This window comes from Rhyacophila brunnea, unplaced genomic scaffold, assembly GCF_057557595.1.
Source record: "Rhyacophila brunnea isolate RB1 unplaced genomic scaffold, BYU_Rbru_1.0 scaffold_1, whole genome shotgun sequence".
In the NCBI taxonomy this organism is placed as follows: Eukaryota; Metazoa; Arthropoda; class Insecta; order Trichoptera; family Rhyacophilidae; genus Rhyacophila; species Rhyacophila brunnea.
Window position 1 is genome coordinate 57882111 of NW_028232751.1, and position 22345 is coordinate 57904455.

Consider the following 22345-nt stretch of genomic DNA (forward strand, 5'->3'; position numbering starts at 1 on the left):
AAATGATTTTTTTTCGCTGAATTAAAAAACTTTAATACCTTTTAACTCGTGTTATGTGTTGTTTTTGAAATAACGGTAAACGAGAGCATAAAGACGATATTTTTTAAAAAAATGACAAATCTCAAACATGAAAAAAACTGACATGTTTTTGTAATCCATCCTTCAATTTCTTTTAAGTAGAAAAAGTCCCCAGAGCAGATTTTTTGACTCGACGACTGATGTAAAATAACTTTAATTTTAATAAATAATTTATAAATGAAATTTTCGTTTTGAAAAAACAATAATTTTTTAAGCCTTTTCAGAATTTAGTAGAGGTTTAAGGCGGTTTTGGAACGTGGCGCCCCAAGTGAAAGGGAAGACAACTTTAATGACTACGTTTAACTGCTTTCATATGAATATTACTAACCATTCAAATGGTTTAACATTACACAAACGGGTGGGGAATGAACACTTATGTGTCTAATCATTACTTACTCTGTATGATATAAGCAAACGTACTACCAATTTAAACGTAAATTTTAAGATTAATCGACAAATAATTTGAAAAGTTTCTTAACATTACTCATTCACCATCGCCACTACAGCCCAATTGAATCTTGCCCCCAGCCCTATCTAGAAACTTTTAGACATTCTTCATTTCTCGAAATCAAGAATATTGGTTTTGTCGAGAATTTGAGATTGGTATATTGATTTCTCGTGTTTTTTCGAGATCCTCGAAAAAACAACATTACAACAAACTCATCTCTTGCCATTTTTTTTTAAATTTTTGACTAGGTCATCAAAGTTGAGAGTTTTTCTTCTCTAACGTATGCAATATTTTTTCATCGACATTTTTTTTAATTCCGGTTACGGTCTACAGCCTAGTAATCATTTATCCAGAATCCCATTGAAGATTTTTTTCGTGAAATAAGTATTCTTGAAATTTTTGAAAATTTATTTCTCGAGATTTTAAATTGGCATGTACTGATTATTTTTAGAGATGAGATTTCTCGATCATAATCTCTCTTGCGCAAGTGACATCCACTGCTTTACCTCAGGAATCCTGTGTGTTTTTCTACTGCCCAACCACCGCAACTTAGGTTTCCCGAACTTCTTTTTCTTTTTTACCCATTGAACTTATTTGGACGGTTGTGTCTTCTGTCTTCCAAGCATTTTCAACAGAAACTCCCTATTTTTATGCATGGGTTAACAGAGCGATCATTGTACTACATTATATTGCATATTTCATGTATTTGATGATAATTTACATTGTCTATTTTAAATCAAATTAAATATAACTAATATTAATACTAACGACCGAGGGGACTTGATGGAATTTGAATTTAAATCCAAATACAGAATTTAAATACATATAAATCTTATTTTTTCTTGTCACTGGTATGTATTATACCAGGGGGGGCAAACTGCGGCCCGCGGGCCGCATGTGGCCCGCCGGGTATTTTTTGTGTCTCGCCATCATTGTATTACGAATAACTTTTTATATTTTTTTAAAAAATATTGACAATAGATTAAAATTTGAAGAATTTGTTGTTTCGTAAATGTATTATATCAGTACGTCTTCCTTGCGCCTCGTCTCACACTATGTAACAACTATTTTCTACGTTGAAGATTGTGACACATTTAAATACTTTTAACTCCGCGTTTTAAGGAATGTAAATTTTACCATGATATGGTAAAAAGTTTGAATGGATTTTAATTAAAACTCAAGTAAAGTTATTCCTTCGACAAATATCGAATAACGACGTGGACCACTTTCCATCTTTGAAGTTGCTGAATATATCAGAATATAGATTTGAGGAATATGGTAAAATTATTAAAGCTCTGAATGACGATTTTTCACAAAGATTTGGTGACTTTCGAAAAATTGAGACAAGTTCAGCAATAGTACGCGATCCATTTTCAATATAATTATATTGATAGTGTACCAACAGAGCTACAACGTGAGATTTTTGATTTGCAGTGTGACACTGATTTAAGAAAATTGCATCGTCGTGAAGAAATCTCCAAACTTTACAATGCCCTTAATTCAGACAAATTTGACCAACTTAAAGATTATGCAAGAAAAATGTTCGTTATTTTTGGATCAACCTACATTTTTGATCATGAACTTCGATAAAAATTCTTTACGATCAAATGTCTCCGATGCCCATTTACAAGCAGTTTTGAGAAAATCAACTACAAAATTAACACCTGAATTTAAAAAAATGTTTATTTTTCGTGATAATAAATAGTGTAGGTATATCTAAAAATGGTATTTTACTTGCGGCCCGCCGCTCATTTTGAATTCTTGAATTTGGCCCTCCATCCAAAAAGTTTGCCCCCCCCTGTAATTATACCCAGTGGTATATTATCTTCTATCTATATTCTTCTAGTGGGGCGTATCTTGCAATGAAATAACGTTACGCGAATTACAAAAGTGATCTCGTTTAAGTACTTTTATACTTAAACAAGCAATTAAGTACTTTCAACTTGTTTACTTATTAATATATAAAATTAATATGTATGCATATAAATAATTCTTAGAAAAATCTGTGATTCTTGCTACTTATATAATTAAGTAGGTAGTAAGTGTTTAGGTTCCATTAAAGTTCTGTGATTATATACTTAAGTAAAAGCCGGATAACTTTGAAAAGTGTGTTTAATGCAATTGGTACTTATTTAAAGATGGTATAGAATTACAAAATGAAAAATGAGCTTTATTTTCACTGTAAAGCTGGAAAAGCATTCGTATTAAAATTACTCCGACTTTTGTAAACCTAATGCCACTAGATACTACGATTTGTTCAATTAGTTTCAAGTTTCTCCTTCTGCTGTCTCCTAAGACCTCAGTAGTTTCAGTTTATGCAATCTAATACATGGTACATAAGATATTTAACTTGGTGTATTTCTTTTATTAGATATACTTACCTTGAGGATATATGAGATGTTAAAGAATTATAATGAATGTTAAATAAAATATCATATTATGAAGGTCTAGGTATAACGAGGAGGGCAATACAAGATTTGGATATCCTTTTTTTCCGATGATGGCTGGCCAAACTAATTATAATGCGATGTCACTAAATTGTTCTGAATAGACGTTTCTCAAAAATGCCATATTCATATTGCATCTACAACGTTTACAATACACATAGTATTAAAATAATATTACGTTGTTTCCTAGGATGCGTAAAAACAGGGAATTATATTGTCGTACATCTTACCCATAATGTCTACAGATTGTTTAGGCTTAGCTGCAAAAGATACCCCAAATTCATGTTTTCTAGTATATACTTCTGTATAGAATATCGCCTGAACGTCCTGTAAATTTATTGATTTTTCGATTATCCATAATATGAATGTCACAGAAATTATAAATTCGTATCATGGGGTATTTTACGACATATGTAATCATTCCAAATTTGAAATGCTTTATTTTGATATACATTCTTTTCATAATTACGAGATTATAAATAGATCAAAAGAAGGTTGCAACTACTGTCACTTGCATAACTATCCACTCATTTTATAGAAGATTAAAAAAACGAATATATATTCCATCTTCTGTCACTTGCATACAAGCTACATTTATATGATAATTTATTTGTCATTTTAAAAACATATTTTTTTTATTCATTCATTATTACGAATTTAAAAACCTATCGGGACAACTTGGGTACCCTGAGAATTTTTAAATTTATCTTTTCTAAGTATAATAAATTTTTATTCGGTATTTTTCCGAGCTTAGTTAAATTTAAGAATTATTGCTCATCTGACAAAATTTCTTGTGGAGTCGGCAAGGTATTATTTTATTACAATATTCTTCTTAGCTCGTATTCTTATTTGTCCGGTGGTTCTTTGTCCGGTACAAATCTTGCAATCGATTTTTAACTAACTTCCCGACTAGCTAAACATTTTAAACTCTTAGAATATATCAGAACACGGTGCCAATGCATTTTTTAATACTTTTAGCCATCTTTAAGTAAAATTGAATTCATTTTCAGTTAATTCTGTTTTGTATAAAGAGTTAATTCGACACCATTATTGGTTGCTAGGGGTCTGGGGTTCAAGCAACTTAATTATTAATATATACGTGCGTTACTATGGAAATCAATATGACATGTCAAAGTGACATTTCAGTATTACTTCTATCAAACACAAATTTTTTTGATCGTTTAAGTTAGTCAAGTCAAGTTTATATGATTCAACAGAAAATTATTATGACATTTTTATTCAGTTTTTTAGTATAGATCTAAGAATTGCCATCTTAAAAAAAATGCGTTTGAAGTGGGAAAACTAAACGTTATTAACTTATCTACAAATTATTTTTAACAGATATTTATTTAACATACATAATTTGGAAAATACTTCTGCGAAAATATATTATAACCAATAGAAAAAATCTTTTTGAAAAAAGTAAGACACCTCACGGGAATCGAACCTGCATCTCTCGGGTATCGCGCTCACACACATTGACCACAATGCTAAAGGAGTCATACTTAATTACGACAAATTTTAACTAATGGCTTTTAATACTCACTGAAGCGCTTTCCAAATTGAGCTACATTGGCAATCGGCTTTTGTATTTTTTTGGTATACTAACCGACGTCATGGATCACTCCAAGATTTTTTGTTGTAACTTACTTGAACTTGCTAATAATATTTTTAGTTAACTATTTTTTTATTCAACGAATAATTCACAAGATTAAAGAATTATCAATCTATTTTAACTACAAATTATTTTTTAACCGATACCTATTTATTATTTTAATTTTATGTAATATTAAAAAGAAACTTGAAATTTCCACTATACCGTTTTTATTTTTTATTATCAAATTATTAACAAAAAAATAAATATTAATAAGTAACAAAAATTTCTCACAACACACCATATTATTTGCTCCGGTGGGGAGTTGTTCCGGGCAGATAGAATTATATTATAGTTGCATAGATGTAGGAATAATTTATATGTATACATCCTATAACATTTTTGTCATCTTTTTCAGTCAGTTTTATAGTCTTACACTAAATGTGGAAAATTGAAACACATTTCAGTTTATCGGAATTTTCGCGTATAAAATAGAGGTATGAAAAACATGGCATTCAATTCTATGTAACTGTATACCCACATGGCAAAGAGACAAAGAAATTTTCAGAGAGTATTCTCTGTTTTGTTTTACGTGTACCGTCGTTCGTACAAAAGCAATGAATGTTTTTATGATATATCAATTCAGATTGACTATCACAGTATCTGGCCAAAACATGTTATCAAAGGCATTATTTCGATTGAATATATAAAAGTATTGGATGGATAAGTCAAAAGAATGATTGGTATTTTAAAAAATTCCATAAAACATAAATCATATTACTACGAAAGTATTTTAGAATTTTTATAGATGCCAGGAAATGTTTCATAGAATGAATAATATATTTTATTAGATAATACAATATTTTTGATGTTATATTTCTTTAGACGCGTTTGGAAAATCAGATCAGAGTGTATTTCTGGCGTGTGACATAACGTAACACATAATTTATTTTTTCACACAAAAATAAACGCACTCGATTGGATTCGAACCACCGATTGTTACGCCATAGTATGATACTCCAATCGTGACGATTATACAGTATAATATTATAGTTTAGAATAATTGTTCCGTTGCCTAGGCAGCGAATTTATTATTGTCGGCCAACAAACTATTAAACGTCATAGTGGCAGTTGTTACTTTAGAAATAAAAACAACGATAAATAATTATATAGTTTAGTAATATAAGTCAAAGTGTATAGAAATAATTCAACGGCGTTCCAATAAGCGGTCCTTTTTTATGAGTGTGTAATTTAATAAGATAATGAAGAGTTAGTCGAAAAATCTAGGTTATCACAGGTTTTGTTTTTGTTTTGTTACGCCAAAAACTATAACTTCTAACGCGCCTACATTAGTACACACACCGATTTTTTTTATAAATAAAATCGTACACGAGTCCATGCTCAGTTTGAGTAAGGCCGAATTTTGAGCTTATAGCCATACTGAACAGCCGCCACCTCATTTGCTGCATTTTATCATGTAATTCAGTGGTGCACAACCTATTTAGAAGAAGGTTCAATTTATCCATTATCTATTTTTTGACAAGCCGCCGTGGGTAAAAGTGTTGAAAACTGAAAAAACACTTGAAGACGAGACATGCACTTTATTATTTTAAATGTAATAGTTACATAATATGTAGATTAGATCAGTGATGCACAAGCCGCAGGCCCAAAATTGCATTTGTTGTGGCCCAAAATAACAAGTACTTTATCTCCAATAATAATATTATATTAATTAATTAATAATATTATTAATAATATTATTGGTGATAAAGTACTATTTTAAAGATAATATTATTAATAATATTATTGTTGATAAAGTAGTATTTTGGGCCCCAACAAATGCAATTTTGGGCCCGCGGTTTGTGCATCACTGATCTAATCTAATTCCGATATTCCGCCGCCAGTAAACGCCCCGATTACCACACCAACTTTCAGAATTTGTGTACGCTTCAAATAGATTCGATTTAGTTAAACGCCTGTCTTATGTGGTAAACCAATGCGCTCAATTTTTTTTTAGCAAACAGTTTCGACTGTATTTTATTAGACAAATTCATACAAACTTTGTGTGGTCGAATTAATAGCTATATAGGGAAAAAAATCGGTGTGTGTACTTATGTGCGCGCATTATAAGTTATACTTCTTTGGCGTAACAAAACAAAAACAAAACTTGTGATAACCTAGATTCTTCGACTAGCTCTTAATTATCTTGTTAAATTACACACTCAAGAAAAAGGGCCGCTTATTGGAGCGCTTTTGGTTTATTTATATATACTCAAACTTATATTACTAAATTATATAATGATTTCTCGTTGTTTTTATTTTTAAAGTAACAACTGTCACTCTGACGTTTAATCGTTTGTTTACGTTATGAATTGCAAATGGTCGACAATAATAAATTAATAATTAATTCGGAACAATTATACTATCAAACTTGCGTTTGTTTCCCAGCTAACTTCATACTGTCGTCCATGCGACGCTCTCAATCTCTACTAAACGCCCCAAAAGAAGTATAACTTCAAAAATCGGTACGCGTACTTATGTACGCGCGTTAGAAGTTATTCTTCTGTGGCGTAAATTTTAATTAATTTTAATTATCGAGTTAAATTAAACACTCGAGAAAATGGACCACTTATTGGAGCGCCGCTGGTTTAAAATTATCCTGTTGCTTCATTCCATTTTTATTAATATTATTTACTATTACAATTTTAATTATCTTGATAAATTACACACTTAGAAAAAAGGCCGCTTTTTGGACCGCCGCTGGTTTAAAAATATTATATTGCTTCATTCCGTAATTACTAATATTATTTAATATTACTATTTTAATTACCTTGGTAAATTACACACTCAGAAAAAGGGCCGCTTATTGGAGCGCCGCTGGTTTATTTATATACACTTTAACTTATATTACTAAATTATATAAGTATTTGTCGTTGTTTTTATTTTTAAAGCAACAACTGTCACTCTGACGTTTAATCCTTTGTTGTGGTGTCGAACTTTTACCATCTACCAAACGCGCCAAGAGAGGTATAACTGCATTGGGTGAATAAATTGAGATATAGTGACGTAAATACTCTCAGCTTATTTTAAATACATGGCGTACCTATTGCTATCTACAATTGTTGGTGGTTGTTCAAAAAACTACTGTTAATAATGTAGAATAAATAAAATTGTTTCACGCTTGTAGGACTATTGGATGACGTTATTATCGCAGTATAGCCCTGGCAAATAAATCTTAGATGACAAAAGTGTGAACTTGTAATAATTAAAAATGCAATAATAATAATTTAAAACTATATGAATCGCTAGTCTAACATTGTTTTAAGTTCAAATAAATATGCGATACATCTGTTATATTATACGGATTTTTATTAGTTAAAAAAAAAAAAAAATTGTTGATATGGGTCTTGTCTGTACACAAGGCGGCTATTGGCGGCTATTGACGGCATTTTATCTTATTTATGTATTGAGGCAGTTAATTGTTACAATAAATTAACCGTCTAAATAAACTGTCAAAAGTGCAATGTTTTAACATCACCTCTCTTGGCTGTGTTAACTTTTGGAGCGAGATAGATAGTTTTTACGGTTTAGTCGGCTAACTTATTGTAACAATTATAAAACCTCAATACATACATATGATAAATTACCGTCTCTAGCCGCCTTTTGTATATAATATACCTAATAATGTATACAATTTTGAGAAAACAATGTGGTCAAAATCTATATTCAATGTGAGGTAGAAAATAAAAAAAGATTGGTGATAACTGATTGTTAAAATTTAAAAAAAAATAAAATAAACACCAATTATCTTTTAATTATTTTTTGTTGTGAGACTATGTAGGTACATACGTTATGTAGAATAATTGTAACGAAAATATTTAATTATACAGTGAAAACAACAGAAGTGCGTAGGAATTTTGAGATTCAATAAAACAGAGAAACATTGTAATAATCAATCAATTATTGAGAATTATAAACCAATCGATCTTTTAGCAAGTCGCTTAGCCTTGCGTAGGAATACAAAATATAGCCCACGCCCTTTCTCTATCAATAAGAATTTATTAATACTACGTCATTTAACAGGATATTTACATTTTTAATTAATACGCCATGCTTACTCAGTAGAGGTTCTCAAACTTATTCATGAATGCACCTTTCCCTGAAATCTAATCCGAACAACAATGTATTTTAGTATATTATAGAAATATTATTATCAACATTATTATTAAAAAAATATTTTATATCGTTTCGAATTTTATACACTTGATAAAAATTAAGAAAAAAATAAAGATAAATTAATTTTAGAAAATGTAATCATAATAAAAAAAATCGCTGTGTGTACTTATGTACGCGCGATAGAAGTTATACTTCTTTGTTGTAACAAAACAAAAACCTCATCTTTGCCATACAGCGGTTATAATCGATTTAGAAGTGCCCATGATGAATTAATAAAAAATCAAATTTTATTGCCGTGTTATTATGATTATATTCATTTCGGTCTCAAGGGTATTTTATCGATATAGGTACCGTCAGCAATAATATTATGTATGCGAATAAATAATAATATTGCAGAATGTACCTACCTACTTTGGAAGAAAAAAAATCTCAAAACCTGTGTTTGAAAAATTTAGCAAACCGCTATTCCGACTATCTTTGCTTAAACAGATGACTGTACAACTATTTTCGTTAGGTAACAATAATAATTTAATACAAATCAAAAGCAAAACATAGCATATTTAATGGTTTAACTGAAACGGGATATTGGTTTTTGCGAACATAATAATTATTATAATAATTGTCTTCGATTATTATAAACCACTAATAAATAAATTAACATGAGATATGCGACAAATATTATCATAAACAGTAAAAATATGTATTTTTGTGTATGAAGTATCTAAATATTGTAAATTTACAACATACCATTGTTTGAATTATTTACCCACTCATCATTCACAAAATTTATTTATTTATTGATAGGTATATAATTTTACTCATAAATAATACTTACATAAATATAGCCTCAAATCTTAATGAATAATCATTATAAAAGGTACAACATTATTTGGAACACCCGAACGTCGCCGCGCAAAATAAATTATATTGCATCACCGGGCGAAACTTCCATTCCACGTCCCACGCCAAATTAATGCGTTACATTTGCGCGCGTCACACGCCAAAAATTCACTCTGATCTATTTTTCCAAACGCGCTTAAAGAAATATAACTTCAAAAACAAAATTTTGAGATATCTCTGAAACACACATATTACATAGGTATTAGAAAAAATTTGGACCGACTGGGGGGGGGGTTTATGTAATAAACAGTCAAACATTCTTACAGATTTTGTATATACAGTATTGAATAACAAAAATCATTTTCAGGGGTAGAAGAATGCCAATAATAAAATTTGGCTAGCGCCGGACGTATGTCACGTTTAAGTCATTTACTTTAAATTGATCGATCATAAAACATAGTATTGCTTTCTGATTGGTATAATTTTAAGTTATAAGAAAAAAATCGGGTGAATCATGGACGGATCGATAGCTTAGAAGGTAAGATCAAAAAGGGAAAGATGAAAATGCGAACCCGAGTTTCACTCGGCCTTTTTTCTGATATGGAAATTTATGAGGCTTATCAAAATTATATTATTTTATATAATAAAGAATCTAGCATTCTAAGAATCTAACATTCTTAAACCGTATGTATATTCAGTATTTATTACATTAATAAATAATAATTTAATGTACATAATACTTGTGGTGTTTATAGAATTGTTTATAGCTTCATTGTATCTGGTTTCATTATACTTATTTTAAATGTAGATTTATGGTCAAAAATACAATTTCGTCGTATGTTTGTTTGATAACTAATCTATTGTTATACGCTCTCTTTGAAATGTGTTTAAAAATATGTTCTTTTTAAAGTCATTCACATTTATTTCATTTAAAATAATCATTATTGATATTAAGTTCTACTTATGGATGGTATTTTTTTAATATTGTATAGTGCAAAACTTATCAATTTAGATACCACTGATTGGGGAGAATAAAAACTGTTGCCCTATAGGTATTTATATTCAATTTTTCAATATTTAATAAACAATCTATTTGATTTCAATGTGGATTTTAGTCTAATAACAAAACTACCGTAATATCTACCAACAGTCACTCTTAATGTAGGAACAACCCTAATTAGTTTCTTTTTGTTTTACTTCCTAAAATTTTCCTGGCCGTTAATAAGACAATTTATTTTATAAAACGTAATGAAATTTCTACCTCTAAATTTAATTCTTTGTGAGGAAAGTAAATTAATTGCTCAAAAACAATATTAATTAATGTTTGTAAACTAAATATCATGAATATTAAAATTAACCTTCTACGCCAAGGCAATGCCAATTAAGGAAATAAGCGACATTAGGACCTGCAAAAATGCCGACGTATATTATATTATAATCATTTTTGCGTACAATATTAATAATACTACATCTATGAAAATTAAAGTTTGTGACATTTATAAGAAAACAAACATATTATCATAAAATGATAGGATTTTTTTCTTATTTTTAACACAGCATGTTGCGGTGAATCAGTGGTGTAGTAATTAGTAGCGGTGAAACAAAATATAAACAAAAGCATATTATGATAGAAAAAATCACAAAGATGTATCGTAACCTCACCGGGAACCGAACCGGTGTGAAAAGCCAGTGTATTACGCATTGGACTACGTCGGTGCATATTTCAATGTTTTACACCTTAACATTTCCACCTAAATTCTAGCTAAATATATTTATTTGCTAATTCTTTAGATAGTTTTAATATTAATAATATTAATAAGTCACAGCTCAATAAATTAAGTTGAATACATTAACATATTATCAAGTTTACACAACATGGGAAACATGGCCACCATTTTATTAGTGGATATAAATATTTGAGACGTCTTCCCTTCTTAAGCGTCGACAATATGTGTAGAGGTCATGGTGTATGCCATGTTTAGTGTTCTCTTTAAAAAGTGTAGCTTTTCTCTAATAAACGTAGCTTCCTCATTCAAGTATTAGACTTTCATCCTAAAGTACTGTGATACTGTCTGTCCATATCAATGTACTGCGGAAAACAGCGGAAACCGCGCAGATATACTTAGGGACAGTCACACATAACCTACGTAACCCGTAATGCATAGACATTTTGATGCGGCTATCGGTGAGCCAGTATAGGAATGACTAATTCGTATGTGTTTTCATGTATCGACATGGCGTCAACTCGCAGCCCGAGAAGCATGCGACCTTTCGATTGCAACAAAAGATATTTTTTCAAACTAAACAGTGTCATTCGACCAATCTGCGGAGCAACGTGTGTTTTTGTGAATAAAAAACGTTTAAAGGCTATCAATTATATACAAAATAATGTTAATTTCACAGAGAAAAGGTCATTCTTAAATCCCCGCAGTCTCTCGAAAATGAGATTTGGATATATCTATGAAAGAAACAACATGAATTATCTTTTTGTTGTCATTCAATCATGACTGTGGATGTCACCACCTTGAAATTCCGTCATCTCCTGAGCGAGCAGGGTGAATGCTTCCCCACGTAAACTCCTTCACTTGGTCGCTCCAGTACGCCGACGCTCTTCATATTCGCCTTCCCTGGAGGCTACCTAAAATCAGCCCAGGTTATCCGGTCTATGTTATTGAAACTGCCGAATGCGTCTCAGACATAGATTGTCGAAAGTCTTTCTTTTTTCTGTAGTCTCTGGATGATTGACTGGTTCGTCTGGTGCTCTGTCACAAGATATACGAACCATTCGGAGCCAACCACATTTCTAAGGTATCAATTATCTCCCGTTTCTTTGCCCTCAGTGTCCATGACTCATAACGTACAAAAATATATAGTACACTAATGATTGCACAAACATAATTTCCGTGGATATTGATAGTGATAAGACGTTTCAACGCGTTATTCGTAATATATTTGCGCCTTCTTATTTTTGTTTCACATCTGCCTTTTCTACTAATTAACTTTATTAATATTTAACATAAATCTGTTGCAACATTTTAAGTTAAGAAAGAGTAGATATCAAAACAATAATACTTGATCATTTTCTTGTATACACTTTTGTTAGTACAATTTGTTGTTTTGACTTAAAATATATTACGTCTATATTTAGGTTATTCCGTACTATTTCCACAGTGAAATATGAATTCTAAAATATTCTTCCTTCATATGATGTATGTACGTTTAACAACAAAGCTATCTATTTTAAAAGCATGTATTCCTCCACGATAAAATTCTTTAATTATTCATGAAATGTCTTCAAACAGCAGCATCGGAATTATTTATCTCTATGTTTTCGCGCTATTTATCTTGAATACTTTGTAGCTCTTTTAGATTGATATTTATTTTTAAAAATATATATTCAAAAAGAAATATAGGTATTTATGAATTTTATCGTAATAAATTGATTATGCATAACACCCATCTGTTTTTATCTAAAATACCAAAATTTAAAAAAAAAATACATTGATTCTAAATTCTAAATAAGATATTGAGTAATTCAGAGACATTTATAATATATTTTGACCATGCCCGATCCTAATAGGATCAAAATAATGCTCCTCCACAGTGTGGCTTGTATTATCAGATTTTGTTTTTTACCAGAAATGGATATTGGCCATTTTCTCAACCTATTAGGCCCAAACTCTGATAAAATTCAAATAAAAATTGAAAAACAATATTACGTGAATTTTCCAGAACCAGGATTTAAATCATAGACCCACATTATAAGCCGACGTGGAAGCCGCTCGGCTACCGTTTAATATACCTATATATAAATACTGTTTGATTTTTCTTCATTTAATACTATTTTTTATCCATTCCTAAAGTTTGTGTATTATAGACTGAGAATAATGTAAGAGGTTAGGTGAGGTCTTCGTTCTAGACTATTGATGATGATGACCTATAATAGTTTTTGTTGATTCCGTATTTGATTATTCTTAGGATGGTTTTATGTCCCGAAACATCTGTTTACATGTTACTTTTTGTATCAAATGTTATAAAATACCCAGAATGATTTTAATAAACTACTTAGGTGGCCGTCTGAAGGAAGAATAGAGGCAAGATGATGGACTAATTTTCGTACCTACTTGTTCGATATGGCTATATCTGCATAGGCTGATTTAATTACCAATAAGGAGGTTTTTAAAATGAGCCAATAAGCTTTAAAAAAACCTATAACTACTATCAAGCGCAGAAGGGCTGCACACTTAGGCTATATTTTCCGCAATAATTACAAATATGATTCGTAACGCAGGGAAAGGTTGAGGATAGTAGTAGTAGTAGGTAGAATGATATTTGTTAGTGATCCAATGTACGATTGGACCATGATAGGGAGATGTAACTACTGCAATTCGGTCGCAATGGAATCATCATCATCAGCCTGAATCTATCCACTGCTGGATGAAGGCCTCATTAAGCTGCTTCCACTTCTTTCAATCCTGTGCATTGCGCTGCCACGTACTTCCGCAGAACTTTATCATTTCATCAATCCAGCAGCCTCTAGGTCTACCTTTCGGACGTTTTGTACCTCTTGGATACCACTGGATGACTAAATTTGTCCAACCATTGTCCTTTCTTTGACGCTTTCTAATACACTTGTATAATAAAGTAAAGCAATTCGATGATGTTAATTAATATAATTTATATGCTTAACAATAGTAGGATATTATGTACATTGACACCGACATGAAAAATGACCCTCTGGACGTATGTATTACATGATATTATATCAACATGTTCGATTCTAAGAGGATCAGAGTGGAGGTTGTATTAACAGATTTTTCATGATCCGGGATTCTAACCCTAGACACGTTGCGGTTCGGTCATCGTGGTATACATGCGCCCGGTATTATATTAAATAATAATATTGAACAAACATAATTTTGAAAGGTAAGACACCCTGCAGGAATCGAACCTGTATCTCTCGGGTATCGCGCCCACGCACATTGACCACAATGATAAAGAAGTCATACTTAATTACAACAATTTTTAACTAATGGCTTTTTTTTAAATACTCACTGAAGCACTTTCTAAATTGAGCTACATTGGCGATCGGCTTTTATATTTTAAATCAAAGTATGTATTACTTTAATTACTAACCAACGTCACGTATTTTTTATTGTAACTTACTTGAACTTGCTAATATAATTAATTAATATAACAATTTTTATTTTAATATAATAAAATGCTTCTAAGTCTCTCCATTTACATCAATGATGTTATTTATATACAATGTTGTTATTTCCCATTTCGTAAGATATTATTGGAAGTAGCAGACAATACAACATTCAGAGAATCTTTTGTGTTGGCGTTATAGTTGTAATGTGAAAGAATCTTTATGACTTTTGCATTTGTTGCATTTTGTTGACGTTTCTCGCGCCCGTAGCTGCATTGTAAGTTTGTTGCAGAGCTGAGTTTTACTTGCGATTTTATTGCAGGTCGAAACATTAATTTAACTTGTCGCGGGTGTAGATAACAGCGATAGTCCATGAAAAGGATTTTTTTTTGCATGCTATAAACTTATTCGAGGGAGAAAAAATTTGACGGTAGGTACATTGTTGAGATGAATACTACGTAATACTTTCATTGTATTACGTATATGGGGGATGATTAATGAATACCATTGTTATATTGTTTTAACGGTAATATTACGGCACTGTATAAGCTTATTACCTACGTTACTCAAACAAAATATTATTAGTAATTAACAATACTATGAATCGACCATTTATTATTATACCATGTATCATACATACACTCGAATCTATACAATAATATAAAATATTATTTTATTATAATCCATTATTACATACAAATTCAAATACATATCGATAGAAATACCAAATAAATACATAACATAATATAGAACAATAATTAAAAGTATTATTAGAAAATATTTTTTGTAATAATTTTAATAGATATAATAATTTTGTGGCCGTCATCTGATCCGTGTGACCAAAATCTCAATTATAATATTATTTATAAATATTCATTTTCACGTAGAATCGGCCAGTATCCAATTATCGCAAACTCAGCGAAATAACTGATCTCAATTACAATATTATTTCATTATACTTATTCATTTCGGGTTTGGGTCAAAATCCCAAAGGTCGGAATCCTGAAGGCCGAAATCCCGAATGCTGAAATCCCGAATGGCCGAAATCCCGAAAGCCTAAATCCCGAAAGCCGAAATTCGAAGGCCGAAATCCCGAATACCGAAATCCCGAATGCCGAAATCCCGAATGCTGAAATCACGAATGGCCGTAATCCCGAAGGTTGAAATCTCGAAAAATAAAAAAATACTAACAGTAATAATTCTCAACAACTACCAACTCACAACCAACAACCAGGATAGACAAAAAACCATTTTTTGTGGAAAAATGGAAACTAAGTATTTTTAATTGTTAAAATATACCTATAGGTGCATATATATATATATATATATATTTATTTTTTTATTTTAATTTCTTTTATAAAAAGTAGTATTTTTCGCTTTCTAGTTGGTGGTTGTTGAGAATTATTACTGTTTGTATTTTTTTATTTTTCGTGATTTCGGCCTTCGGGATTCCGGCCATTCGGGATTTCGGTCATTCGCGACTTCAGCATTCGGGATTTTGGCATTCGGAATTTCGGCCTTCAGGATTTTATACGGTACCCATTCATTTCAATGACAAATTATCGCATACTCAATAAAATTGCTGATCCGCAATTTATTGAATTGTCGTTTCAACCTAATATTATTCAATAGTATGTCCGTCAATAAATAGCGGATCATAATTAATTGAAAATGTCACTCTATCATAACTTCCCGGACTGTTAGTATCTCAGTCTCTATTATATCACTCCGCACAGCATCTCATCTACCGAGCCTCGGACCTCGGAATAGTGTCATCGCTCTTGTAACGCAACAGTTCTTATAACATACTCTTCTACTGAGTGTTAAGCTGCCTCCATTCATTGGAGCAAGCACCAATCCTATTTCTCATCTTCACCCTCTTACAACGGTCTCGCCCCTTTACAGCGAGACCACCAAAGTGGTAAAACCCGATTTTACTACGCCACCTTCTGATCAGTAAGTTAAACAAGATGGTGAGGGGACACGACACAACTGTCCCTGCCGCAACCAGTGACAGCGGGCTTCCAAAGGCCTCCGAAGTCAATCGGGTCACCAGACGCATCCACCCTTCTGCTGAAGGGCTATTTTGTTGCTGATAGTTTGAATAAAATAACCATCATTTAGGTCATTATAATACGTATACATAGTCTAGTACAATGGCCACATGCTGTCCTCCATGTAATTTATTTCGATCAACGGACTAAAATGAAATATGCGTAAAAAGTCTGACATTTCCTAATGCATAGGATAGCTTGGTGCGTAGCGCATATGACGATAAATGTGTTTTAAGTCGTGACTTTAACTAGTAATAAATGTTTTTTTTATAAATACACCAAATTTGTCTCTATGCAACCCGAAATAGATTAAACAATGGATCAATTAATCATACTGTCAAACATTAAATTAAACGTACCTACCCAATCTTTTCACATATTTCAATATATAAAACCAATCTAGGTTACTATTGTTCCGTGACAAGACTCTGTAGAACTATGAATCTTCACAATGATTGAGTGGCACTGTTTTGTTTTCTTGCCTCTTTTAAATTACGTTGCTCCAAAATTTACGACTTATTGTAACAGAGCGACTGCTTTTTTAGTTGTTCAGATTTTTTAATATTTTTAATTCTATCAGGATTACTACTTACCTATGCGTTATTCCCTTTAACTGTATTTAATATTTGATTTTGTTTAATTTTATTATTATTTTTATATTTTTATTCATCTCTCATTTGTCCTGTTGGTTATTATAAATACTTACATACAATATAAAAATTTGTCCAATGTTTTAGAGTTTTCTCTAGAAGAGAATCTCTTTAAAATGTTCCATTCATTGTGTGGATATAATATTATTATAGGTACTGTTTTGTAAATTTTAAGAACATAGATAAATTGGTATTATAATGGTCACATACACACTAAGTGTAAAACGAGTACATAATTAGGTACCTACATAAGTACCTAAATAAACTCCAAAAAGAGAAATTAGGTATATTACGTAGTGTTTGTTCTAAAAAACAGCAAGAAATTTTAGCACTGTCATTTTGGAGAGTGTATTTTCATGTAGAATCAACGATTATCCATTTGTGTGAATGCACTACCGTAGCATATAGGACTGGCGTAGTGCTCTCGTAGCAGCGTAGCACCTACAGGACGACCGGCGTAGAGCCGGCGACAATGCCAAGATCGATGACACTTGGCTACCCCATATGAATAAACAAGAGATGAGCGGTACGGTATACATCTAAAACTGTGTTCCGATAATAAATTATCATATTGTTTATGTGTGAATTGGTTTTGTTACTCGTTCATCATGTCCATGTGATAGAAAAATACATAATTCAAATCACATCCTCTGGAAATATCCTAAAATGTGTACGGAAAGGGAAGAACTGCTCAAATCGGCTTAACCAGCTGTTACAATTTTAGAAAGAAATCACACTGCCAACGTGTCCAATTGTCCAACGTGTCCAAAAGCCATCTCTTCGCTTAGATTGTACGACAGTTTTGTATTTGCTTTGTTAATACTATAATTTTTAATTTCTATTGGATTTAAGTTTTGTAATATTCCATTTGATGGTCATTTTTTGTGACCCGGGTTTCGCCTTTCGGCATCAGTTTCAGGCAGACGCTAAATTCAAATTCCATCAAGTACCTTCGATCGATAGTATTAATACTATAATTTTTAATTCATTTTTACCTCTGCGTCTCTCATGGGTACTCTCAACTATTGATATACTACTGGATGAATCATATGCTTCTTAAAATGACGCCCGATTTTCAGCGAGTCGGCCTTTGTTAAAACTTACTGAGTAAGCCCGGTCTGGCTTGCATCTTACTCTAACTAATAGTCAGCGCATAACGACTTGCTCTATCTGTTTTGCGTTGCAGGCACCCTTAGGTTCACTATTCCAAGAACGCAAATTTAGTTTTACAGCCAGGGCAATACGGGTGAAATTCGGGAATCCATGTTAACGGTCTTAACGCATTATACCTACAAGGAAATATTATAAGACGATATTCGTTATATCTTTTGTGGTACATTTTTAAAATGACACTTGTATGGGAACTGCTCATCTAGTAGTATATCAATGCTCTTAACTTAATAATGCCTGTACACTGCATGGATTTACTTGCAGCAATAGTGTGTATTTTAAACTATCGCGATAATAACTTACTGTTTATACGTAAATGTACTGGCTGTCTCGCCAATCTCATTCTTCAATAGTAAGCAAGACGCCATGTTGTCATTTTATAGTAGGTACTATTTGACAGGTCGTGAAAATTGGTTAACCTCAAAATGAGGCAGGTTCACCACTATCGTTCTACTGTGCATACGCTGATATAGAACGAATCCCAACTATTGCATGAAAATTCAAAAAATTCCGATCTTTTTTGATTTATGCATGCAATCTTCCAACTTGCATGATAATACATGTTATGGCCGCGATAATACGTACTGTCAGCAGTAAATTCGTGCACGTATAAACAGGCTATAAAGTCATATAAATTCAGACAAAGCACATATGAGTACAATATGAAAACCTCAGTCTTGGGTAACTCCTACTGAGACATTTCTAGTAATAAAAATTATACTTCGCATCAAATGTAGGGTCCCGTGAAGAACGGGAGTGGTACGGGGTAAGTGTGGTTTTATAGGACCATTAACTTAATGGATATATAATATAATACAATTTAAAAAATGTAAAATTAAATGGAATATAATGGAATCTTACGAATTTTATGACGCCATTTTTTAAGTTTGTTTTCCGTAAACTATTCTCTATCCTAATGTCTCATTGTTATCATTCGAATTATACTCGTAGTATTTTAGAAATCAATATGTACCTATACTTTATGAAAAGTTTTAATGGCTATTGTACATAAAACATTTCACCGTGCCACAGTTCGCCATGAGCTTTCTATTGGAATGAGATGACCGTATACTATACGCTCTTCAATTTTTTTAGATTCAATATTATGAACTGATGGTAGCTGATTTTGGCAAAATTCATGAATTCAAGAATGAAAACCTAATCTAACCTAACAAATAATCCAGTACATCGGCTATTTTCAAAAATTGTTTGCTACTGACTTCCTGTAAAGTATAAACCGACAAGAACCATGCTTTATTTAGACATAAATTTTATGTCAATACTATACGGCCCAATGTGGTTGGACGGTCTTTAATATACGGCTATATTATATTTCCGATACAACATTTCACAGTAAAGTGTCATACGGCGAACTGCATACATACAAGTTTCCGGTCACGATAATAAATTATCGGCCAACTCTATTTTTATCTGAATAACTAATTAGATTAATTTTATTATTTTTCAACAGATGACGATGAAGACAGCCTTAGTGATTCGGCTGGGATAGATGGCTCCCCCATGAGACTTGGTGGTATTCTCAAAGGTGGAAGACTATGGAAGGCAACGACAGATACCACTCCAAAAATTGAGCCACCCGAACAGGTACCTAACAAAAATAATCATAGCTTTTTGAAGCTTTCGTTCAGTTAGTAATATAACTTTCACAATGGAGACGAGAATGATAAATTACTCTACTTTAATAAACTCTTAAAGTAAAGAACATTCGTATACTTTATAAACACGGCAGAATTTTAGTACTAGGGTGCAAAGGACACGTCATAATTTAATATAAAACTAAGTGATGACTAAGCAATCGATTGTTAGTATAATATTTTAAACACATTGGCGTATAATTGATATTAGTCTCGTGTTTTATCGACCAGAATACGACTGTGAAGCATTCAAACCTTTTTAATATGAGTATTAAAATACTTTTACAGGGTCATATATAAATTGAAATTATTTAATATACATAATTTTGAAGACACTTCTGAGAAATATACCTATTATAAGTAAACAATAGAAAAAATCTTTTTGAAAAAAGTAATACACCCCGTAGGAATTGAACCTGCTCTTAGGCTTCGTGCCCATGCACATTGACCACTATGCTATGGTTATGGCTTTTGATACACTCTGAAACGCTTTCAAAATTGAACTACTATTATCGATTTTAGAATGTTACATTCTTAAATCTTGTGAATTATTCGTTCAATAAAAAAAATAGTTAATCAAATTATTAACATTAAAAATTGCTTCCTTTGACAATTATTTAATAAATGAATAAGTATACTTAACATATTTATTATAAAATTTGTTGAACATTTTTAGAATTATTATGTGGTTTAAATTATACTCAAGAGTTAATCTGGTTTAGTTGCAGGTTGAAGAATGCACAAGTTTCAGCAATCAAACGAGTGATGAAGAAGGTCGAGGAGGAAGAGCAGTCCGATTCAGTGAGCCCCCTCCACGTGACCCATGTGATGGAGAAGCTCCTGTCACTTCTACCAGCTTAGACGAACAACAATCCCAAAACCCAACTCAAGACCAAGTCACCCCTAAAGAGCTAACACTGACATTCCGCCTTGGAAACCATATCCTATCAAATAATAGCCTACGACCAAATTCTGCAGTTCGACAACTTTTCCCAGCAGGACCACACTTTGTCTCACCACCCACAAGGCAAGAAGCTGATAAGCAGTATCTTGTGACAGCAGAATCCCTACGAGCATTTGAAGAAGCGAAACGATCGAGATTGCCATCGACCTATCGAGAAGAAGATATGACTTTACGAAAGACAATAGATCGAAATACTCTTAGAAGATCGCTTGTTAAAGTAGATCCACGTAAGAAAATTCTACAAAAGAATGATACGTCACTATCCGAAAGAATAAAAATGTTGACGTGCAACATTGAAGACGAAGAGCAAGATCAAGAAGTTGAAATAGAGGGAGAAAGAGGAAGTCCATCTGGCGAAGAAGCAAGGACACTTCCACCGCCACCAGCAAAGAGCTTTTCTCCCTCTTCAAGTTCAAGCAGCGCTTCAAGTTGCTCGTCGACTTCATCAGCATATAAGAAACTTACAGAAATTTTTCCAAAACGTCAAGATAGAATCCCAGAATTGTCTGAAGAAGGTAATGGGGTATTGATAATACCACAAGGAGAGACTACGATCCCATTGGAAGGTCGGAGGCAATCGAGAACAGGTCTTCGTCCTGGAGAGAGGTTGTCTCACTCTTCTGTAGCAACTGATTATTCCGTTGGAGATATTGATGCTGTATTAGATCAGCCTGCTCCTGACGTTATAGCTGGTACCCCAGGTATTTTTATTTCCATATTAAAATTTATTGACATTACCTTTAGTATATTAATTTAACTGGATTTTCCGTGGTAATATTATTGAAATAGAATTCCATTAGTCGTATAATTTTTATATTATATATTATAGTTGATCGATTTTCAGAATACAAACCCACATTTAGATAGTTATATTAATAAATAATGTTAAATAGTTATTTAAAAAAACTGTTGACGTTAACTATTATTCTCAGCTCAAAATTTATGATAGAATTGATAGGAAATAGGATCATTTCGTTCCTTGTAACTAACTACATGATGGTAGAATAGCGTATCTTTTTAAATATTTATTTGCAATTGCATTTGATTCTTGTTAGATATTTATTTGCAAAGATGGGTTTGATTCTCAAAATACGTGGGATTATCAATGATTGAATAC

The 22345-nt window shown here is 31.9% G+C and overlaps 1 protein-coding gene across 1 annotated transcript in view; it reads left to right on the plus strand.

Annotated features, from left to right (window-relative positions):
• The window catches only part of LOC147080005 (uncharacterized), a 432855-nt gene that overhangs the window by 388342 nt on the left and 22168 nt on the right, over positions 1-22345 (plus strand). The window contains exons 5-6 of the mRNA XM_085947533.1: positions 20081-20214; positions 20987-21929. Coding sequence (XP_085803659.1) covers positions 20081-20214; positions 20987-21929 — 1077 coding nt within the window. The remainder of the gene's footprint in view (positions 1-20080; positions 20215-20986; positions 21930-22345) is intronic.